Source organism: Convolutriloba macropyga, chromosome 8 (genome assembly GCF_964194025.1).
Source record: "Convolutriloba macropyga chromosome 8, txConMacr16.3, whole genome shotgun sequence".
Taxonomy (NCBI): domain Eukaryota; kingdom Metazoa; phylum Xenacoelomorpha; order Acoela; family Convolutidae; genus Convolutriloba; species Convolutriloba macropyga.
Genome location: NC_134475.1, coordinates 59,135,424 through 59,155,444, shown reverse-complemented (window position 1 = coordinate 59,155,444; position 20,021 = coordinate 59,135,424). Strand labels below are relative to the sequence as shown.

Genomic DNA, 20,021 nt, shown 5'->3' with positions numbered 1-20,021 from the left:
AGCACAGCGCAATAATAAGATTTTTTTATCTGCTTCTGATGACGTTAGGTTTTTACTCTGGCCAAATTCATAAGGTGCTGGTGAGCCGTATTTATTTTTGGGACAGAAAACGGAACCAAAAAACTAGTAAAACCCTTAGCGATCACAGAGCTAGAGGACAAGATAACTTGCTATAGGACATCACAAATGATAAAGCTTTACTGATTTTAACGCTTGCAACAACCTAAGAAATGGAGAAGAACAAGAAATGTTGTATCATTTTTCAATGAAAATTTTGTTTGTCCAATTCAATCAACTCGCTATGAGATTAAAAAAGATCTCTTTGTCTTAGTAGGATCAGAAGTGCCCAGTTTTTTTGTAAGTTTACGGAGGTTACTCTCTTCCCAATTCAAGAGATGCATTTTATGCGAGGAGAAAAAATTTAATGCCTTACGTCGCTCAGCTCTATTTAATTTAACTCATTGGTTAGAAATTGAAATGTCCTGCAGATACGAATACCATTGATCAGGTAGTCTAAACCTTAATATCTTTAAACTTCGAAACTTAAACAAGTCAGTCAGATAAAAATTGAAAGCTTGCGAATTGAATGACGACCATGGGCTTGAAAAACTTGATTTTTGATTAGCATCAAACGGATCGAAGTCGCAAGAATAGAAAATCGGATAATGATTGGAAAAAATTGAGTTCCAGTAAATACAGGTTTTTGAACCATATTAGGCAAGATAAGATCCAACGTATTGTAACCTTTTTGATTTGCACCTCTAACAAATTGATTCAAATTAAATTTGTCGATTAAATCTAAAAACATAACTTCTTATGAGTTAATCGATGTAAGTACTTCCTAATTGATACCGGGAAGATCAACAAGTATATAAATATTAACAGTTGTCGTAGGCGAATAGATGCTGATTGAAAAATTAATTTTTGTTAGGTATTCATGCAAGCAATCAGTGAGCAATTGGATGTACAAGTGAAAGGGAGATGCGACTGGGTGTTTTTATATCAATTAACATCAATTATTTGTGTTTTGATGCAACTGGAAGCAGCAATAAGAAGCAGCGATCTGATTTTGAGAGTCGTATCAAGAGAAGGCCAGTAACAGCTCAGGCTATTACTTTTTTCTTCCGCAAGATTTTTGTTACGACCATATGATGTCACAATCAATTCAGATCTATTTTTGTTTATTCGTTAATTAAATTTCAGCTGAGTTGAAAGCATTAAGTCATTTTCCACTTTTAAAGGAGAGAATGTTTTTGCTCAATCGCGTGATCAAATTTTTGGTCGCACTTGATTTACTTCACTCTCAAAAGTGAATTCCTCTTTCTGAATTTGACTTTCTTCACTTTAATTCAAAGAGATAAGGTCAAATGTTTGTGTGGCACTCTAATTGGAGGTTATTTGAAGGCAGGTAAAAGAAGCATCGATAATTTATACAAATTCTTAATAAAAAATATATTATCTCAGCATTTAAACAAATTTTGGATCTATTTCTTTTTGTGCCCCCCAGCTTAGAGGGTGCTTTTCATTTGCGCCCAAAGACGCACGTGCCTCATTTTTAGATAATAATTTTCTATGTAATGGCACGCGCTCTGTAACTGGGGAGAGCATAAAGTACGGGGGGCACAAACGGAAAATATACAAAAATTCTATTGCTCTGCTTCGTACTATTTCTTGCGACTTCGAATCTACGGAGCTATTGCGGCTATTTTTGGCCAATTGGAAGCAAAACCTCTGTTTGAACATTGGTTGCAACAATATCGAAAAAAGGATTCATTGTATATTGATATGTGTCAGGTGATATGAAAATTTTGAACATTTGCAAATTTTCACTGACAATTCGGGTTATAAAACCGCTAGATGTCTTCCAAACAAACGGATCAGAACATTGAATCTTTTCAAAAATTGAAATCAAAAATAGTAATAATAATGCCCTCAACAACAAAAAACTCTCATCCTTACGCTTATATAATACAATACGAATGCAAATAATTAATTGACCGCAGCAGACCAAAATACGCTTACAAAATGATAGATTAGATTAATTTCAACTGCAACATCTCAAAAGACCCAGTTAACAGTAAGATGACGAATCTCTAAACAATGATACGAACTGTTTGATCGCATTTTCAATCAAAATGTCCCAAGATTAACTCAGCATAGATCAGAACTCCACCCGTGGGTGTCAAAAACCACATCACATTATATTAAAAAATATCTCCTTTGAGATGATAAGCAGTTGCCCATCCAAGTCCTACTCCAAGCACACTAAAAAATTAGATTGCCTCGAAAAAAAGTCAACACGCTTCGTAAAAGCGATCAAGTTATCTATGAAAGCAAGATTTTTGAGTCACGTCAATTCAGCGTTATTCAAAAATACTTAAAATCAATTAAAAAAGTCACACCATTCATTCCCAATTGAGATGCTTTTAAATGAGCGAACTGCTAACACGAATGAAGAAAAAGCCGCGTTCTTCTATTCTTTTCCAGAGTATTTTCAATTCAAAAGTTGAGAACCAATTCATTTTTGAAGAACAAGATCTTATTTGCTTCGCAATTGCAGAAAAGGAAATTGAAAGTATTTTAAATAAACTTGATACTATCAAAATCAACGGCACTGGTGATAGAAGTAGCCTGCTTCTGAAAAATTTTGTGAATACAATAAACAGATCCTTACTTCTACTTTTTCAATTATTTTTATAAAAAAAGGTAAATTTCCAGTATACTGGAAAAAAAATGACATAACACCAATTCACTACGAAAGCGATAAAGCCGCAATCAAAAAGTGCAGACCAATCAATTCCTTATGTTTCCTCTCAAAAATTTCGAGAAACTTATTTTCAACAAACATTATGAGCAAGATAAGAAACACTTAACGATTCCCCATTTGGTTTTCTGCCTCAACTTTCAGCTAATATTCAAATGTTAAGCTTTCTACACCAAAAAATTGACCCGAACGCACATGATAAATTCTTCGTTTTCTACCTAGATTTACAGAAAGTGTTTGATTCAGTATCCCAACTCAGCGTTGATGCAAAATTGTCAGAATATGGGATTGGGAAAAGCGCTCAGTTTTTTAGCCAACAACTGCAACGACAGAAAACGACGTGTCCGCATTGGAATCTCAGAAACGAACCTTAGTGAAGTCACAAGCGGCGTACCGCTAGCCTCAATCCTGTGCCCAATCCTTTTTCTCGTCCACATATTTGACCTACCACAAAAAAGGAACACAGTGAAACCTATGGCTATTCGGATGAATACAAATTACTCTCTAAAAATAAATAGGAACTTCAAATTGATCTTAGGAAACTAAAAGAATGGTGCAATAACAAGGAAATGCGCCTTCATGGAAGCAAATGCAAGATCCTTTGTTTGAAAAGAAATCGCTCTTTGCAATAAAAAAATGAAATTAATAACGTCTGGCCTCATCAAAAAGATGTCGGAATACAAGTTTGTGATAACCTCCTTTGGCATCAAAATGCAAGCACACGAGCCTCGAAAAACTTAAAGCGCTTTGGTATCTCAGAAGAAATCTTCCCCACAAAACTCTACCTCAAATTAAATTAAAAGTATACATGTGTTACAGTGAATCAATCGAATTCTACGCCTGTCAAGTGTAGTATCCGTCCAGATGCGATCTTGTACACATCAAAAAAGTTCAAAACAGTGCGATTCAATGAATAATAGCTTCTTCTATCACATATAAGGAAAAGATAATCAAACTGAAAACTGTACCTCTGTCTTTTTACTTCAAACTTCGTAGCTTATTACTACCATGTGATCTCATAAACAATAAAAACTACATTATCATATCAAAATATATACATCTCAACAACAATAATGGGCGACACAAGGCTTGGATTGCTAAATCAAACTTTCGAAAAAACGATTTTTTGAAAACGACAAAATTTCTTGTCCAGAACAGTCTATATTATAATATTGTCAACAAGCACACAGACCCTACAAAAAACAAAAACAAAAAAACATCGGACCAGCGTTATTTTTTTTTGAATTTTTTTTCAGAAATTTCAACCAAAATGTCATGTGCACGTGGAGAATTTGCTGCATGTGCAAACACTGCACCCAATTTCCAAACTAGGTTGTTTATAGCTATCAATAAAGGTGGTCCGACCCATGCTTTGCAGAGGCATGAACTACTGCTGTTACTACAGCTATGTATTTGCCTGTCAGGTGAGTACAGTGCTCCTTAAAGAATTTTCCTGACGTGAGCTTTTTCTGTAAAAACTTCTAACACATCAACTGATTTGTTGGCATTCAGCTGCGATATTTCAAGTGCTTTGCAAGGATTATTAATTTTTTGGTATTGAACCAATATCTAGTTAACTCAAACAATTTGAAAAACGTTTTCACAAGTTTTTCAAAAACATGGTAAAAATTTTCCGGTCTCTAATTTACAGATCAATAACGTGTTACGTGCTGTGTTGACCAATTGTTGAAATATTGAGTCCCACCAAAAATGGAGAAAATCGTTTGCTGACCTTTGGTTTTTCACTTGTGGTAAAAAGTTCAATAACGAATGTTCCTGTAAATGATGGAAATGATTCAGCTTTGTCACACGTCAATTAGAACGACAACAAAGCGCACAAGAAAAAAAACAGATTACTTTCTTGATGCCTTCAACATTGATGGCGAGTCCTGTGGCCTGAAAATTAAATTAAAAAAGACGGAATTCGGCAGCAACCAAGAAAACGCTACCCTCTCCTACAACGGTGCCCAACTGAATCTGGTCGAACATTTCACATATCTAGGGAGCTCCATACAACTAAATGGAGATATAGCCCGAGAATTGAAGTCGTGCATAAGCCGAGCCGCCCAGAGTTACAAGAATCTCGATCAGTTATGGTGCATGAAAGACATTCCGCGCTCCTTGAAGATCAAAGTCTACAATACTTGTATCACAAATGTGCTTCTCTACTCCTGTGAAACCTGGTTGCTCCGCGCCTAAGAGCTGAAATGTCTGACGAGATTGACACGAGGTGCCGGCGAAGAACTCTTGGAGACCCCCCAGTTACCAGCAACCTCCATCAAACGTAGACGATTGAGGTGGCTCGCTCACGTTCTTAGGATGCCTGAGGACTGTCTCCCCAACGCCACCTTTGAGTTCGTCAAGGCGCCCTCCTAGAAGAGACCACCCGTGGTGTGAAAACCACCTGGAGAAGCATCGTGTGCGAACAATTGAAGAACACCTCAAACGCCAAGACTGTCTCACAAAAAGTGGAATGAAGAGTGGTTCACCATTGCCAAAGAAACTGCTATGCAGCCGACGCAATGGAGAGCTCTTATTCGTGACAGTTTTGGCGGGTAATGGTCGACCACAACTGAAAAGCCCGATGATGGCGATGAATTAGAGCGACAACGCTCCTAAAATTACTGAAACTCACTGTTGTAACAGAAGTATAATTTAAATGAACATAAAATTGGTCCAACAGGCAGGTGGATTTGCAAAAGGGACATCGTTTACTGTGATTGTAGCTGACGTTTCGATGAAATATTTTGAGAAAACCCTGAGGCAAGATTTCGTACAATCTGACAGGAACATTTTGTTCCTCAAACTTACCCATAAATGCGGCAGATGTGAGAAAAATGATGTTGAGATGAGTGACCGGACAATAGATCGAAAGGACAACAGATCGAAAACAGAAAAATTGGCACAGTAGATCGAAAATTAATCTCTATTCTTATTGGTTGAAATTAAGCATTATTTGCGAGCTGCAATATAATTAACACATTATGGCCATGCCTCGCGAGCCATGGTCATGCCTTAGCGGCCCGTGGGACTTGATATGAATCTATCACAACCGAACAAAATAGCAGAACAGAACATGTTATATGCTGTATAATATATTAGCGCTCGATCTATTGTCCCAATTTTTGCTTTCGATCTGTTGTCCTAGCACCGTTGAGAGGTAAGGGGAGGAATTTGAGGATTGCAAACATTGGTATCAATTTCCAATACCAAATCGTGCAAGGTAATGTCTGGTTTTCCTCGATTTGTTCATTTATGTTAAAGATGACAGCACTCTAAGTTGTAAATGGTATTCGAAACCAACTGCGTGGTGTCGACTTGTAGGAGTTGTGCGCCAGGAAAGACATCATTGAAGGCACTGACAAAAGTGTATTCAGGGCCACTGTCAATTGGAAAATTTGTGATCTTGCTTTAAATAATGAAAAATGTGGTTGTAGTATACCCCCGAGTGGAATGGCCGGAAGCTAACAACTTTTGCAAACAAATAATACAAAAACACAACAACGCGGAAAATAACTGTACTGAGGGAAAACCGATAGAAAAACTGCGCCATGGTCTTGCCACATTGTTTGCCCTATACATGGGGAAAATAGCTTGCAATTAGGTGTCAAATCAGAACAATGTTTCCAAACCGCAAACTTGCATACCCTGACGTGAATCGACTTTTTAGAGTGGTCTGAAGTCACATGTGCTTCATGAGATTTAATGTCACATCCTAAAGCCTTTACTACTACTACTACTACTACTACTACTACTACTACTACTACTACTACTACTACTACTATGTTGGTCAAACTTGCCGACAAGAAACCACAATCTCAGAGCACCAAAAGACTGGCTCTCATTCGGAACAACGTTTGATTGCGTGCGCAGGTCAGAAAATCATTGAATTGGGGATTGATTGCAGCAACAGCGATAAGCTCATTTGAAACTCACCATTTAGCCCGAAAGAAGTTACGATTAAACAACGCGCGTGGAAATTGGAGCATGGGAATTGGCATTGAAAGTTTAGTCCGATTGAAGCGTATTGGTTTGCAACATATTTTGAACATCATGATTGCTGTTTTAGTTTGGAACTCGAATAATTGCAGAAGAAATCGTGTTTTATGGTAGTTTTGGCAGTAACTAATAGCCTCAATCATAATGGCCGCTATATATAAATACCACATGGTGTTTGTTCCCGTCTGTTCTGCTGTGCGCAGTGATGTAGTTATTTGTCGTATCATAATTTAGTCAAGTTATGTCGCACGTTTCTCGGAGTATTTTTGGTGTTTAGGCTGTGCGAAATCCCCGGAATTCGTTGCAGTCGTCAAGATGAGCTTATGGTGTTGACAGTCCGTGAATAGCTTAATTACTTCAAGTATTTGCAACATTTCGAAATCTAGATTTTTACGTGTTGATCCCACTGAAAGGCATAGAAAAACTACCCTAGAGACAGGCTCCAGTGTCATAAGAAGTGGGGGATCTTTTCCGTTTGTGACCAGTACGTTATGCTCCCCTCAGTTACAGAGCACATGGCATTACATAGTAAATCTTTATGTAAAAATATGGCACGTGCGTCTGGAGGGTGCAAATAATATGCGCCATCTAAGCGGGGGGGGGGGGAGCACATTTGGTACTGTAAATTTTTATATACAAAACTTATTGTGGCTAAAATCAAATCGCACTCCCTCAGTCTTGTCTCACGTGGCTTCAGGGTTAAATAATGGGTTAAATAATTTCGTTAATGCTCTTGAGGAAAAAATTTTAGCAAAAATTTGTCCGCACCGTTTTGCTAACTTCGCAAATTTTGATCGATTGTTGCAAAATACCCATCCACCGACAAAATTCTACCTCCCATTGTTGTGTAATTACGTTATGTGACGGGTGCTATGCGTTACATAACCACTAAACTGGGGGTACTGTAATGAAAAATAGTTTTCTATAATGTGAACAATTGCTCACAGAATTTCCGGATCTATTCTGTTTCGGCCCACCTGTGTTTTCTATGCTCCCACAGATACAATTTATGCGTTGTTATAAAGCACTTATGTAAAAATAGGACATCCGCCTTGGATGGCGTAAAAGTTACATGCTCACTCAGCTTTTGGTCGGTCAGAATAAATCCTCTGTTACTGTCAAAGTTTTAAGGAAGGTGAGCAATAGATTTCTGATTTTAGATTGCATGGATTCAAGATTGAATAAATATGATACGGGACAAAGATCTGAGAAGGATACTAGAACTCCACCCAGACCTATCCCAACACCAAAGAAACATATTCCTGAAAGATTGGAAAAGAGTTTGTCATTGATCAATCAGCTTAGCAGTAGCATTACTCTTTACAAACTAGCGAAACTTAAGAGATGCTACGACTTGATGCCTACAAGTTCCAAGTTGGTTATATTTGATACGCAATTGCATGTGAAAAAAGCGTTCCATGCACTTGTCTATAACAATGTTCGGGCTGCACCGCTGTGGGATAACGAAAAACAGAAATATGTTGGAATGCTTACAATTACTGATTTCATCCGAATATTAATTTGCTACTACAAGTCTGAGGTAAGTTATTTCTGCGGATGTTATACCCTTTGTGTCGAAATTCTGCTTCATTTTTTTTTATCATGTGGGAAATTAGTTTTTGATATTCAGACAGAGATACATTCGGACAAAGATAAGTTTCGCACTCGTGCGCAGCGCAATTTACTGTCTAGTAGTAGTAGTAGTAGATTAGGCTTCGAAGTTCGTTCTTCAGGGTATTGCTCCCATTCAATTGTCCAGATTCATAAGTTTCTGATTAATGTTGCAGTATCCACACTTGCATACAATGCGCCAAGTGCATTTGTTTTCCTCTGTGTACTGATTGCAGAATTAATGCCAAAAAATTTTTGACACTGTATTTTTATTTAAGCTTCTACCATAATTTGAATAAACTTTGAGCACTAAATTGTAGAGAATTTTTGTCCGGTGGAAAAAATTTTCGTCGCTTCTTACTAATCGATTTTTGTTTATTTGTAGTTCTCCTCGGCTATGTTGACGAGTGGTACTTTCCTGAATACTGTCTAAGTTCGATAGTTCAACGTCGTATTTACCTTGTTTTAAAGCAATAAGGTATAATAAGTCGTGCATTTATGTCTTAGATGCTACCGCGGTTTTAAACGTGTAACTGTGGTTGATAATACTTAGTGTTGTTCGGGAGGGGAGGCTAGATACCTAACTAGTATAGTAATTTTTCAACCTTTCGTTGCGGCTCTGAGCCTAGCGTAGTGCTGTAAGTTTAAATTACAATGGGTTTTGCGGAAAATTTAAATACGCGGCTGTGATGCTTCATAGTGGGCGTTCACTATTCCGTCAGTTGGGTGGATTATAACCCCTTTGTCTCTTTTTCAAAAGAAAAAAGTAAACAAAAAAGTACAATTTGATTTGATTGCCTCTAGTAAACCGTTTACATGAGAACAAAAATTTGGGTCCAAGCAAACCCTTCGAGTTGTAACTGTATGAGAAGCAAAACTTTGAGGAATCGGCCCCAAAGTTTTTAAGTACGTTGATAACGGGCTCATTACATTAAGACTTGGTAAAATTCAGATCGCACGGTAAGTTGTATCTATTACCACAGCAGAACCCTAATAAAAATCAGCTCTAATACGCGTGAATGGGGTCAAAGTCCGACGTCACAGCCACGATGTGACGCGGCTCTGTTGAAGAGACCTGGCTTGTGCCGTTAAATGTCTAAACCTGGCAAAGCAATGGAAACGTCGTTAAGAATTCCTCAAAATACGTTCAAGGAAACCAATTCAACAGCCCGAAATGGTTCTGTAGTTGGTGCTTCGCACAATATGGTGCGTGAAGTCGAACAGTTTGGATCCTATCTTAATCAGATTGTCTAATGATTCTATGTGGAAGAAGGCAGCGCCCAGACGATTGATATTAATGACAAATTAAACTGGCTCGTGCACATGAAGGTTGCGTCAAGGGAAACTTTAAAATGTGATGCTAGAAATGCTGCAAAAAGGGCAACTTGAGAATGGGATGCAACTGTCGTTCAAGAGCAATTCTTGCGATATTAGTCGGTTTATGTTCTCTATTGCTCTCACTCTGAAGTAAAGCTTGCTAATTGCTCTTGAACGAAGTCCATAGCAATTATTGTAAACGTGTGTGTCTTTTTTAATAAAAAAATTTTCGCTTGACGGTTTTGACTTCTCGAGTGACTTTTACGCCCTTCACTTTTTGCGTATCGCGTGATCTAAAATTATCTCTCAATCACAATTTCAAGCAGCTGAACTCAATTGTCGGCAATTTAATAGTAAAAGTCAAATGAAAGTGCGCCGAAACGGGTGCCTTTTTTCACTTTAAATTTTAATAATACGTTATCCTCTAATGTGGTTATTTGAAGCCCACTATTGAGCTTCTTAATCCCATAGAGGCTCCCCCTAGCTCTCCCCCCGACTGAAACAGGCTGCAATTGATTAGAGCTCCCATTAGATATTCTTCCGACGTTTAGTCGGTTATGTTTGCTAAAATAAAATTGATTGCATTAAAGTATTAAGAAGGGCCTGATAGCCGAGTAGGAAGTGCTTCTGGCGAGGGAGCGGGAGGTCCATCGTTTGAATCCCAGCTTGCTCAACTATTTTGCTCCCATAAAGAAAAATTTATCTAGGCTACATCGCTTGAATTAAATTAAACCGCCTGTCGTTCGAGATCAGTTCTTCCGACAATAGGTCGTTTTTGTTTGTAATTTTATGATCAGCTTGAGAGAGAAACCTTATTTTGTAGGTTTGGATTATTTGTAGACAGAAGTTGTATTTTAGCTTTCCCTTTGAAGCTCAGGAATTTTTTGTCTCAACTGTCCGTTCAAGACGTTGACAATTTGCGTTGATTCCAAACGCCGAAGCAACTTATGGAATAGTTTCATTTGAGAGGCAGCGTTGAAGTTGTTACTTGGGTAGAGCAAGGGGGTTCGATGTTTTTTTTAAAGTTATCTTTATGAAAATCCGACATCGAACGATGATATTCTGTGATATGTCATCACAGGGATTCCGACCTCTAGTATGAACTCAGTGTTCTCGGCAAATAAAAGTAACTCAAACTAAAAATCAACTGCTAATTGATGTAATTTGAATACTTCTAAATTACCTGGATGCCTAGTTTTTCTGCTGCTTTGTTTTATTTTTCGTTATTAAAATAATAATAATAATGGTTGAATCGGTAGCAATATTTTAAAAAGGAGTGATATGCAATGAGTTCTTTTCACTGAAATTAATTGTTTGAAGACATACTTAAGGAACTTATCAGGTATTCATTTTGAATTTTCTCAGTGCGGTTTTCAGTAGATAAATAATTGCCCTCAAACGAAGTCTACATAAGTCCTGTTGGTCTTTTTTGTATGCGATTTTTTCGCTGGACCGATTTTTCGTCTGACCCATTCAACTTTTCGTCCTTAAAAACTGGATAAACACTGGCGCCCACTGGATAAACAACTGGATAAACAATAAGTTTCAATAGAGGCCTTTAGCCGCTTTTAGAAGTCCTTCAAGTGTTTATTGTGGTGAATTCTCTGGAAAGGCCGTAATTTAAGGTTAAAACGTCATTTTTAGGAGTTTTGAGCCAAAAATGTTGCATTTTTTCGTCATTTTTCCAATGTTTTGTAGAGCAATCTGAAGTTGAGGCTGGTTAAAGTTGATAAAGGTCTTCCTGAAGACATAAATATTTTTTTTGACCATTTTTAGGGCTATATGTTTTGGTATTTTATAATAATTTTCAATTTTATCAAGTTTATTGAAAATTTTTGTGATTTTTTAGTTTTCTCCAGCCTCAAGAGAAAAGGAATCCTCTAGGTTTTGATGATAGGTTACTGCATAGCTTTTAGATGTAACGAAACGTTCTTCAAGTTCTTAACATGAGGAATTTTAGCTTTTGACGAAATTTGAATTTTTTTTCAATTTGTTTTGTCATTATTGATTTTTTGGCCTCAGGGGTAAGAAAATCTGTTATGTTTTGATTATAATCTACCGGAAAATTTTTTTGGCTGCTGATTTGTTTTTAATTTTTTAATATCACAAATTTTAGCAATTTTTTAAAATAAAACTTGCATTTTTTTAAGCTTTTCAAAATTTTGTAATTTTTTAGGTTTCTGCAGCCTAGAGAGAAGAAACCTTCTCCAGCATTTTTGTTGAAATTTGCAATTGTTTAAAGTTTTTAAAAATGTATGTCCTTTTCTGAGTTTAACGAGCATTAGTGGGCAACAAAACTTCTTAAGTCTTGCAGATGGGTTACATGACAGAACTTCAGAGACAGAAAATGGTTTTGAGCATTTTTTCCACAGAAATCTGGAAACTTTTCCATAGAGAAATCTGGATATTTTGCATTTGTCTTTTTCTGTGCTCTAATAACTTTGTCTTTTTCTGTGCTCTAACTAACAAGGCTAGAAACCTACAAGTTGCACATTCGAATGTCATCATGGAAAATTTTTAGCGCGCGCGCGCGCTCTCTCTCTATCGGTTGGGGTTTCTTTCCTTCTCTTTCTTGTTCCCGCCTTACCTCTCTCATTGTTTAACTCTTTTTTCATGTGGCGCATCAGCTGCTGAAATGTGGCGTGATGTCATCGTCTATTGCCCTCATTAACGCTGAATTGATAGTAAATTTTGTTTTTTATAAATGACTTTATTATCACATTTAGGAAATCATTGTTAATTGCTTTCAAACAAAGTTTGTAACAATTATATTAATCCTGTTGGTCTTTTTAATACGTTTTCCCCTTGACCAATTTTTCCCTTCAGAAACGGGATAAAGAGATACTAGTTTCCAAGTATTCGATAAACGGAAACTGTTTTCGAGACTTATAGATATGGTGTGAAGGGCGGTTCTTAAATTGATTTCCCCGCCGTTCCAAATTTTGAAAAAGGTTGAAAGTAAATAATTGAGAACTTATTTAATGCAACTAGAAGGAAATATCAATTGTTAGGAAATATCAATTGAAATATCAAGGGATATCACGTGAGAATGAGGGGGTAAATGAACACACGATAAGACTATTTCTGATATACATAGTAATTGAGCACCAAAGTCTAATTTACTTGGCATCAGATTTTAGTTGGCATCATAATTTTTTTCATCATGATGCTTGACATCATAATTTTTTCCAATGATTTCATTTTAATTGCTCTCTAAAGAAGTTTGTAGCAATTATATTACTCCAGTGGTCTTTTCTAATGCAATTTTTTTGTCTGACCCGTTTGACTTTTCATCCTCAATGACGAGATTAACTCGTAGCGCTCGGAGGGCATTAAGTTCTCTTAGAGCCATGAGCTTTATTATACTCAAAGAATGCGATTCCTCAAAACTGTTTTGAGGAGACATATTCATGGTGTGAAGGGCGGTTCTTATTTTAAAACCCCCCTGTCACCTCACCCCCGCCATCAGCCCGTATTCCTCCCAAACACCCCCATTGTCCAATCTCCTCCACCTGTTGATTTGAACCCCCCCTCTAATCTAGCCTTCGCAACCCTACCCCCGTCGCTTGACCCCCCTCCCCACCCACACCGGTAACCCCCTAATGCTAGCAGCTCTAAGCCCCAGCTGGCTACTCACGAAGCCAACTCGCTCGGCGGTCCTTTGAGAGCAATTCGCCTGACGTTAGTCGGATATGTTCTCTTAATGGGCATAATTTAACAGCATAGATTTGCTTCTGAGGACGTTTTTTTTCCAAATATGTAAATTAATAATATAACCAAAAGGTTAAAGTTTACATGCCTTCAGAATAATCACGAATGTTTTTTGAAAATTATACATCAAACTTTTGGTTATCAATTGATGTTACCCATTAAGCTGTTCGTTCTACTATATATAAAAAATAAGACACCAATGATCTTAACTGTCTATCTATTGGAAAACTTTCATGCTGACGTTGCAAAAACTCTTAAATTTCTTTTGAAAAGAATTTTGTTCTCCGTCGCTCTTACGTTAGAGGGTAATTTATTCCATATTTGTATGCTCTTCAAAATCAAAGATCTTTTACTCTACTTAGTATATTTTTGCGTTCTTATTATAAGCTGTTTTGTTCGTTTGTTCTGTTTTAACTGTAGGTGGTTTGCCCATTTTTTAAATGTTTCTGATACTATCCTCTGATTCAAGTCTGTGTGGAGTTTCAATATACTAAACTTTGAAATAATTAATTCAGCTGGCAGGACATGCGATTTGAGATGGATATCACGACAATGATCGAATTTACGACGCATATAACACACTTTTATGCCCCAATTAATCTGTCAATTTATACGCTGTACATTTTTTGCTGACAATGTTTGTAAATAAACTCCACTGAATGACAAATGAGACAGGACTAAAGATTTGAAAACTTGCAACCTTACTTCCAAAGGTATATGGTTTCTTACTAGATATAGTGAGCGAATGGCGGCCGCCATTTTCTTTAAAACTACATTTAGATGTGCTTCAAAAGTCAATTTTAGGTCAAGGTGTATTCCTAAATAAGGACAACTCTCAGCAGATTTTATTAAATTTCCGTTTAAGTAACTTTTGGTTCTAATTCCTCCCTGGTAGAAAAATAAAGTAGTTCTGTTTTATCAGCATTCAAAGTGAGTTGATTTTCCTTCAAGTAACTGTCCATCTTCAGTGAAAAATTTTGAATTTTTGTTGCAATTGTTCCTCCTGGATCATATCGACATAAAAAACTAGTATCGTCTGCAAATTGAACAAGCTCAAAGTCACCTTTGTTTTTTCTGAAAAATCGTTAACGTATAAAAGAAAAATGAGGGGTCCTAATACTGTGCCTTGCGGTACTCCGTGATTAACGAAATTGTGTCCTGAGACCTCGGTGCCTATTTTGACGCATTGTGATCTTTCTTCGAGAAAATATCTCAATAAATTAACTGCAGGCTCAGAGAAGTTGAAGCACTCTGCTTTTTTAAGAAATATTTTGTGCGAAATTCAATTGAATGCTTTTGCAAGATCTAAGAAAATTGCTGCAGTGTTTTGCCCATTTTCATGGTTTTCTACTACTGTCTCAGTGAAAATACAATACTGCATCTGTTGAAGATTTTTTGTTTTGGAATCCAAATTGCTCTGTATTCAATAAATTGTTTTAATTAATGTGATCCATCATTTGGAAAAGGAGAAGCTTCTCAAAAAACTTGGTCGATAGTTGCACACTTGTGTTGTTGATCCTTTTTTATGAATTGGTGTGACATACGCATGTTTTAGAGCAGTTGGAAAGACACTGTTTTGAATACATTCATGAAAAATAAATTTCAAATGAGTACCAATTGCGTACTTTGCCGCCTTTAAAGCCCATACATGGACAAATCCTGGACCCGGTGATTTACTGTTTTCTAAACTATCGATGGTTTTGTAGATTTCTTTTAAAGTCAATACTCTAAAATTGAATTTTTCAGAACAGTGGTCCAACCTATGGATATTGAGAGGAACGAAATCACCAGAATATTTGCCCATTTCTGCAAAAGATTTATTAAATGCACTGTAGATTGCGTTTTTGTCAAAGGTTTTTGCTCCGTCTATTTCAATTTCAGACACATTAATTCCTTGTTTGTGGTTTCCTAATTTTTTATTGATGAAATTCCATTTCTGCTTCGATGTTTCATATTGCGTAAAAAATTAACAGAATATTTGTGATGTGAATCTCGTAGTTTTCGCTCACTAGGTTACGGCATTTTTTGAACTCGTCAAAAACATCGTAGTTTTGAGAGAATTCATATTGATTGTAAAAAAAATGTTTTTCTGCTATTAATTTTTCTTTGGATATCCATGGTTTATCACTTTTTTGTTTTGTTTTATTTAAGAATCACAGATCTGTATAGGTGCATGTTGATCAAGTATACTCTGAAAAATTTCATTAAATTTTGTAAACATTTCATCACAATTTTCCTCTTGATACATAGGTCGCCAGTCTGCAAAAGCCAGGTCCCTGTTGAATTTCTCCCCCGAGAAAAATTTCATGTTCCTTCTAAAGAACTATGTATCTTCATTCCTCTCTATCATTTCTAAATTACTCTGACAAAATATAATATTGTGGTCAACCTCAATGGGCAACCTTAAGCAAAGTTTCAGTAATTTTGATTAATTTTTTCACTTTAAACATATTTTTGTTTTTGCCTCTTTAATGTTAACCCAGGTTTCCGCTAGTCTGTCAGATTTGAAGTTTTAAATAGTTTATGACAACTAGTTTCATGTGATAACTAGTTCATTTTGTGATAACTCGTCATTTACAAGGAAAATGCTCAGGCACCATTGTGTTTTACTTTAATTGCGCAATTTAAAACAACTTTTCTCAATTAGTTGGTGAATGACTACCAATATGCTATTTCCTTAATTATTATTTCGCTTACGATAGCCTTGGCGTAATAAACTATTTTGATTGTGTGAATTTTATTAAACAAAATGGGCAAAGCAATTGTTTAGATGAGGCAGTTAGAAGAGCAACGGATCGAGACATGGCGAGAAGTGTTGACATACAGGGACAATTTTGTGCATATCGCTCCAGATGCATCATTGTACGATGCTGTGAAGATGCTTATTGAAAACAGGATCCATAGGTTGCCTCTTATCCACCCGCTAACTGGCGATGTCCTATGTATCCTCACACATAAGCGACTTCTGAAATACCTCTATCTCTCAGATGCAACAAGACCTCAGTATATGGACAAGTCCATTGGCGAACTGGGAATCGGAAGCCATTCTAATATCGTAACTGTACATCCGGATACGACAGTCATCGACGCTTTGAAATTGTTCATACAACATCACGTTTCCGCTTTTCCGGTAGTCGACAGTGACACGGGCCAGTGTGTAGATATTTACTCCAAATTTGACGTCATCCATTTGGCAGCCGACAGATCGTACGATAATCTGGACATCTCTATTATGAAGGCTCTGGAACGACGGAAACAGAATCATACCTCAATACCACTTGACCAAGACAGCACTGATGAGGCAAATAACAGTACTAGTGGCCCTCAAAATAAATCAAGCCAGTCTAGTTATTCGGTGTACAAGTGCAAGATGTCGGATTCCTTAAACACGGTTGTGGATATGATTGCGAAAGCTGAGGTGCACAGATTAGTGATTGTGGATGCTAATCTGAAAGTGATAGGAATGATATCATTGTCTGATATTTTGAGCTACTTGATTCTAAAACACCCTGAGACCAAAATTAACAAATCTCCACATACTGGAAGCAGCTCTCTCCATGATAGCTCCTCATCTGTGGATAGTGTTGAGTTGATACAACGGTTTTAAGTTCATCAATTGACATTGACTAAACTGCCTTTAACAAATTGTAACGACTGACTCCGGTAGCTGGAACTGCTTTTCTCCACCCCCCCCCCATCCCCCGCTGCACTCCTCGCCCCCTGGAGTGGAATTTACTACTGATGACCTTGTTGATAAAAATTAAGTTTATTAGTAATTATGTAATTGGGGAGACATTCAATTACGTTGATAGAGACCTGACCTCTGTCAATGTGATGTATGCCATCCCTTAATTAATGTTTTACACCTAAACTCGTTAGAAAAGGAAATCAAATTTCAAGATTTCACAGCAAAATGACGTTAGATCACAGCAAATAGCGTTAAGATTTCGGTCGTCTTCAAATTTTGTATGTGTCGTCTGAAAATCGATAGAATTTTAATTGATTTAAGTTGGAGTGGAATGAAAAACGTACTTTAGGGAGAAAACCCAAATTTTACTTGTGGTTTGAACATTTACTTTTTAAACAAACGAGTGCAGACATTGGTGTGCATCAATTGTAAACAATATAGCGCATCTTGATCTAGGTTGTCAATCTTGAACTCAAAACAGTTGTTTGTTACAAAAGGTTATGAAAACAAAAAAAAGTTCACACTCGGGTGGGTGGGTATGGAGAAAGCAGATTCCGTAAGTGACTAATGTGGACTCGTTTGAATGTTCACTTTGTTATCACATTGACCAAATTTGTAGCTTTTTAGTCTGATATTGATTATGTTCATTCCTCCATCTTGTTATGATGGCGGAGGTGGAACAAAAAGGGAGCATTACCTCTCATATTAGTAGTGTTAAATCCAAAAATTGGCTTAACTGGAAAGAATTGCCAACACCTGTTTAGCTGAAGCGATTTAGCAACAATGCATAAAAGCATCATAGATTTAATGCTCGTAGTGTGAAACTAGTTGCCTTATTTGAGATATCAATAGTTTTCGTAAAATTGTTAATTTCCTAACAGATATACACGTCAAATTCACTATCATATTGTCAATTGACAATTTATCTTGGACTTGTTTTTACCTATAGAGAGAAAAGCAATAGTGATTTTTTTCGAATATTTGAAACTTAACTGCTCATTTATCATAATTTCTCTAATTGCGACTTGATTAGGCCAGTTTTTCGTATTTCACTCTTTGCTTCACTATCAGCCGTATTTCACAGCCTTTGTTTTTAATAGCCGCGAAGCGATAGCTGAGGCTATTATTGGCCTTCTCTTGGTTTTTTTTATTTATTTCGTCGTCAAGATTTGTCATTTTTGTTACGACCATATGACGTCACAACCACTTCAAATCTGCTTTTTGTTCATTATTTCATGCAATTTCTACTGAATTGTGTGCGTAACGTCTTTTTTCATTCTTAGTGGAGCTAGTTTTTTTTTGTATATTCGCGTGATTAAATTTTTGGTCACACGATACTTACCTCACTCTTAAAAATGACTTCCTCACTCTGAAATTGACTTTGCTTTAATTCAAAGAGATGAGGTCAAATGAGTGCTTGTCACTCTAATTGAAGGTTATTTAAGAGCAGCAAATAGAAACTGCAATAAGTTATACAGATTCATAATCAAAATTTAACATCTCAGCCCTTGATGAAAAGAATAAGTTTCTTTCTTGTCTGTCTTTTTTACCTTCTTTTTGAGTCTACAGATCTATGAAGCTATTGTGGCTATTTTCTGGCAATTTGCCAGCGATGTTGATTATGTTGAGCTTTGATAAAAAATATCCCAATGAGGGTCAGACATTGAGGAGCAAAGTTCTAAAATTTTGCTTTTAGCGAACTAGTTTGTAAGTACGTTATTGAGTGTGGTAAGTTGAGGAGAACTAGTTGGTTCTTTTTATTGCGATATTATGCTCGAAATTATTAAAATATTTTTTCTGCTGCATTCATTGTCTTCGAACGATGACGATGTTCTCAAACATTGATTTCTGTGCTCGAAAGTTTCTCTTATCCTTCATTTAACCCGGCCCCATAATTTCTATTTCTAAATCATTGATTTAGCGAATACACTATCGTACAATCTGCTGAGAACATTGATTTTTGAGTCGCAACCGAGTTATCGGACAATGTTCCAACCAGAATCAAATCTTTTCTGCACATTTTATTTTTGCTAAGTTTTTCTCGAACTAATTTGCATAATGAGATTAGCGAATTAAATAATTTTTTGGAGAATAAGTCCAGTTTTAATGCGAGTCGATTTGAGAGTTATCCGGTTTGACGTTTAAGTGTCTTTTCACGTTTGACGTTTAAGTGTCAAGACTCGAAATTTTCTGTAAATTTGGCTAAATTTTTAAATTCTAAACATTTTTTCGTTTTGGCTTTTGTTTGTCTCTTAGATGTGCAGCGAGTGTTCTGTTAGCCTGCCACTTAGTTGTTCTGTACATTTTAACTAGAAAGTTTTGTTTGAAGACTTAAGTATAATGAATTAGAAACATCCTTGGTGATTTACGTATTTTTTAGTTTTAGGAATTTTATGTCGTTTTTTAATTTTCTGGCAAATCGCTGCGTTTATAAGTTTGAATTTTAGTTTTGAAGATATTAACTCCAGATCTTCAGTGTTTTTTTTAATTTCAATTTTTTAATACTATTTGTTGTTCCCTGATCAGCTTGCATCTTACATTTGCCAACTTTTGCCGAAGTGCCAAATTTTTATGTATTTTCGATAGAACAATTTTTGACTTCTCTAGACTACTTTCATTCTTCACTCAAAGCGTTTGTAAATCTCAGATGTTCAGCTAAGGAATCATAAAATGTACTGATTCATTGATACCGCAAGCAGAAATAGAAATGGGATAAACCCATAAAGGCCGATTTTAGATGCCCGCTACTTCAACTTTTTGTTCTTAAGTCTTAGTTACCATCTCTAGCTCCTTTATCCTCTCAGTGAGAAACAGGAGTATAAAACTTTAAAACAGGAGTACAAAAAACTTTAAAAATGTTTTTTAACAAAAATAAATTTTCTGTTCTTACATTCCCAATCGAGGTTAGTGGAACCAATGGTGGCTCTTTTC

General features: G+C 36.4%; 1 protein-coding gene across 1 annotated transcript; it reads left to right on the top strand.

The window, feature by feature from the left end:
• The first annotated feature begins 7,891 nt into the window (after positions 1–7,891).
• On the top strand, positions 7,892–17,036 carry LOC142344878 (5'-AMP-activated protein kinase subunit gamma-1-like). Its single transcript, XM_075396920.1, has 2 exons — positions 7,892–8,303; positions 16,173–17,036. Exons 1-2 carry the CDS (start codon positions 7,929–7,931, stop codon positions 17,007–17,009), a joined length of 1,212 nt encoding a protein of 403 aa, XP_075253035.1. The 5' UTR covers positions 7,892–7,928; the 3' UTR covers positions 17,010–17,036.
• Positions 17,037–20,021: the final 2,985 nt, after the last annotated feature.

What these genes read in the sequence shown, in the direction of transcription:
- LOC142344878 (XM_075396920.1), top strand. Translation starts at nt 7,929, where the DNA reads ATGGATTCAAGATTGAATAAATATGATACGGGACAAAGATCTGAGAAG. An exon ending in TTTGCTACTACAAGTCTGAG is followed by an intron (nt 8,304 to 16,172) that starts GTAAGTTATTTC and finishes GCAATTGTTTAG; the next exon opens with ATGAGGCAGTTAGAAGAGCA.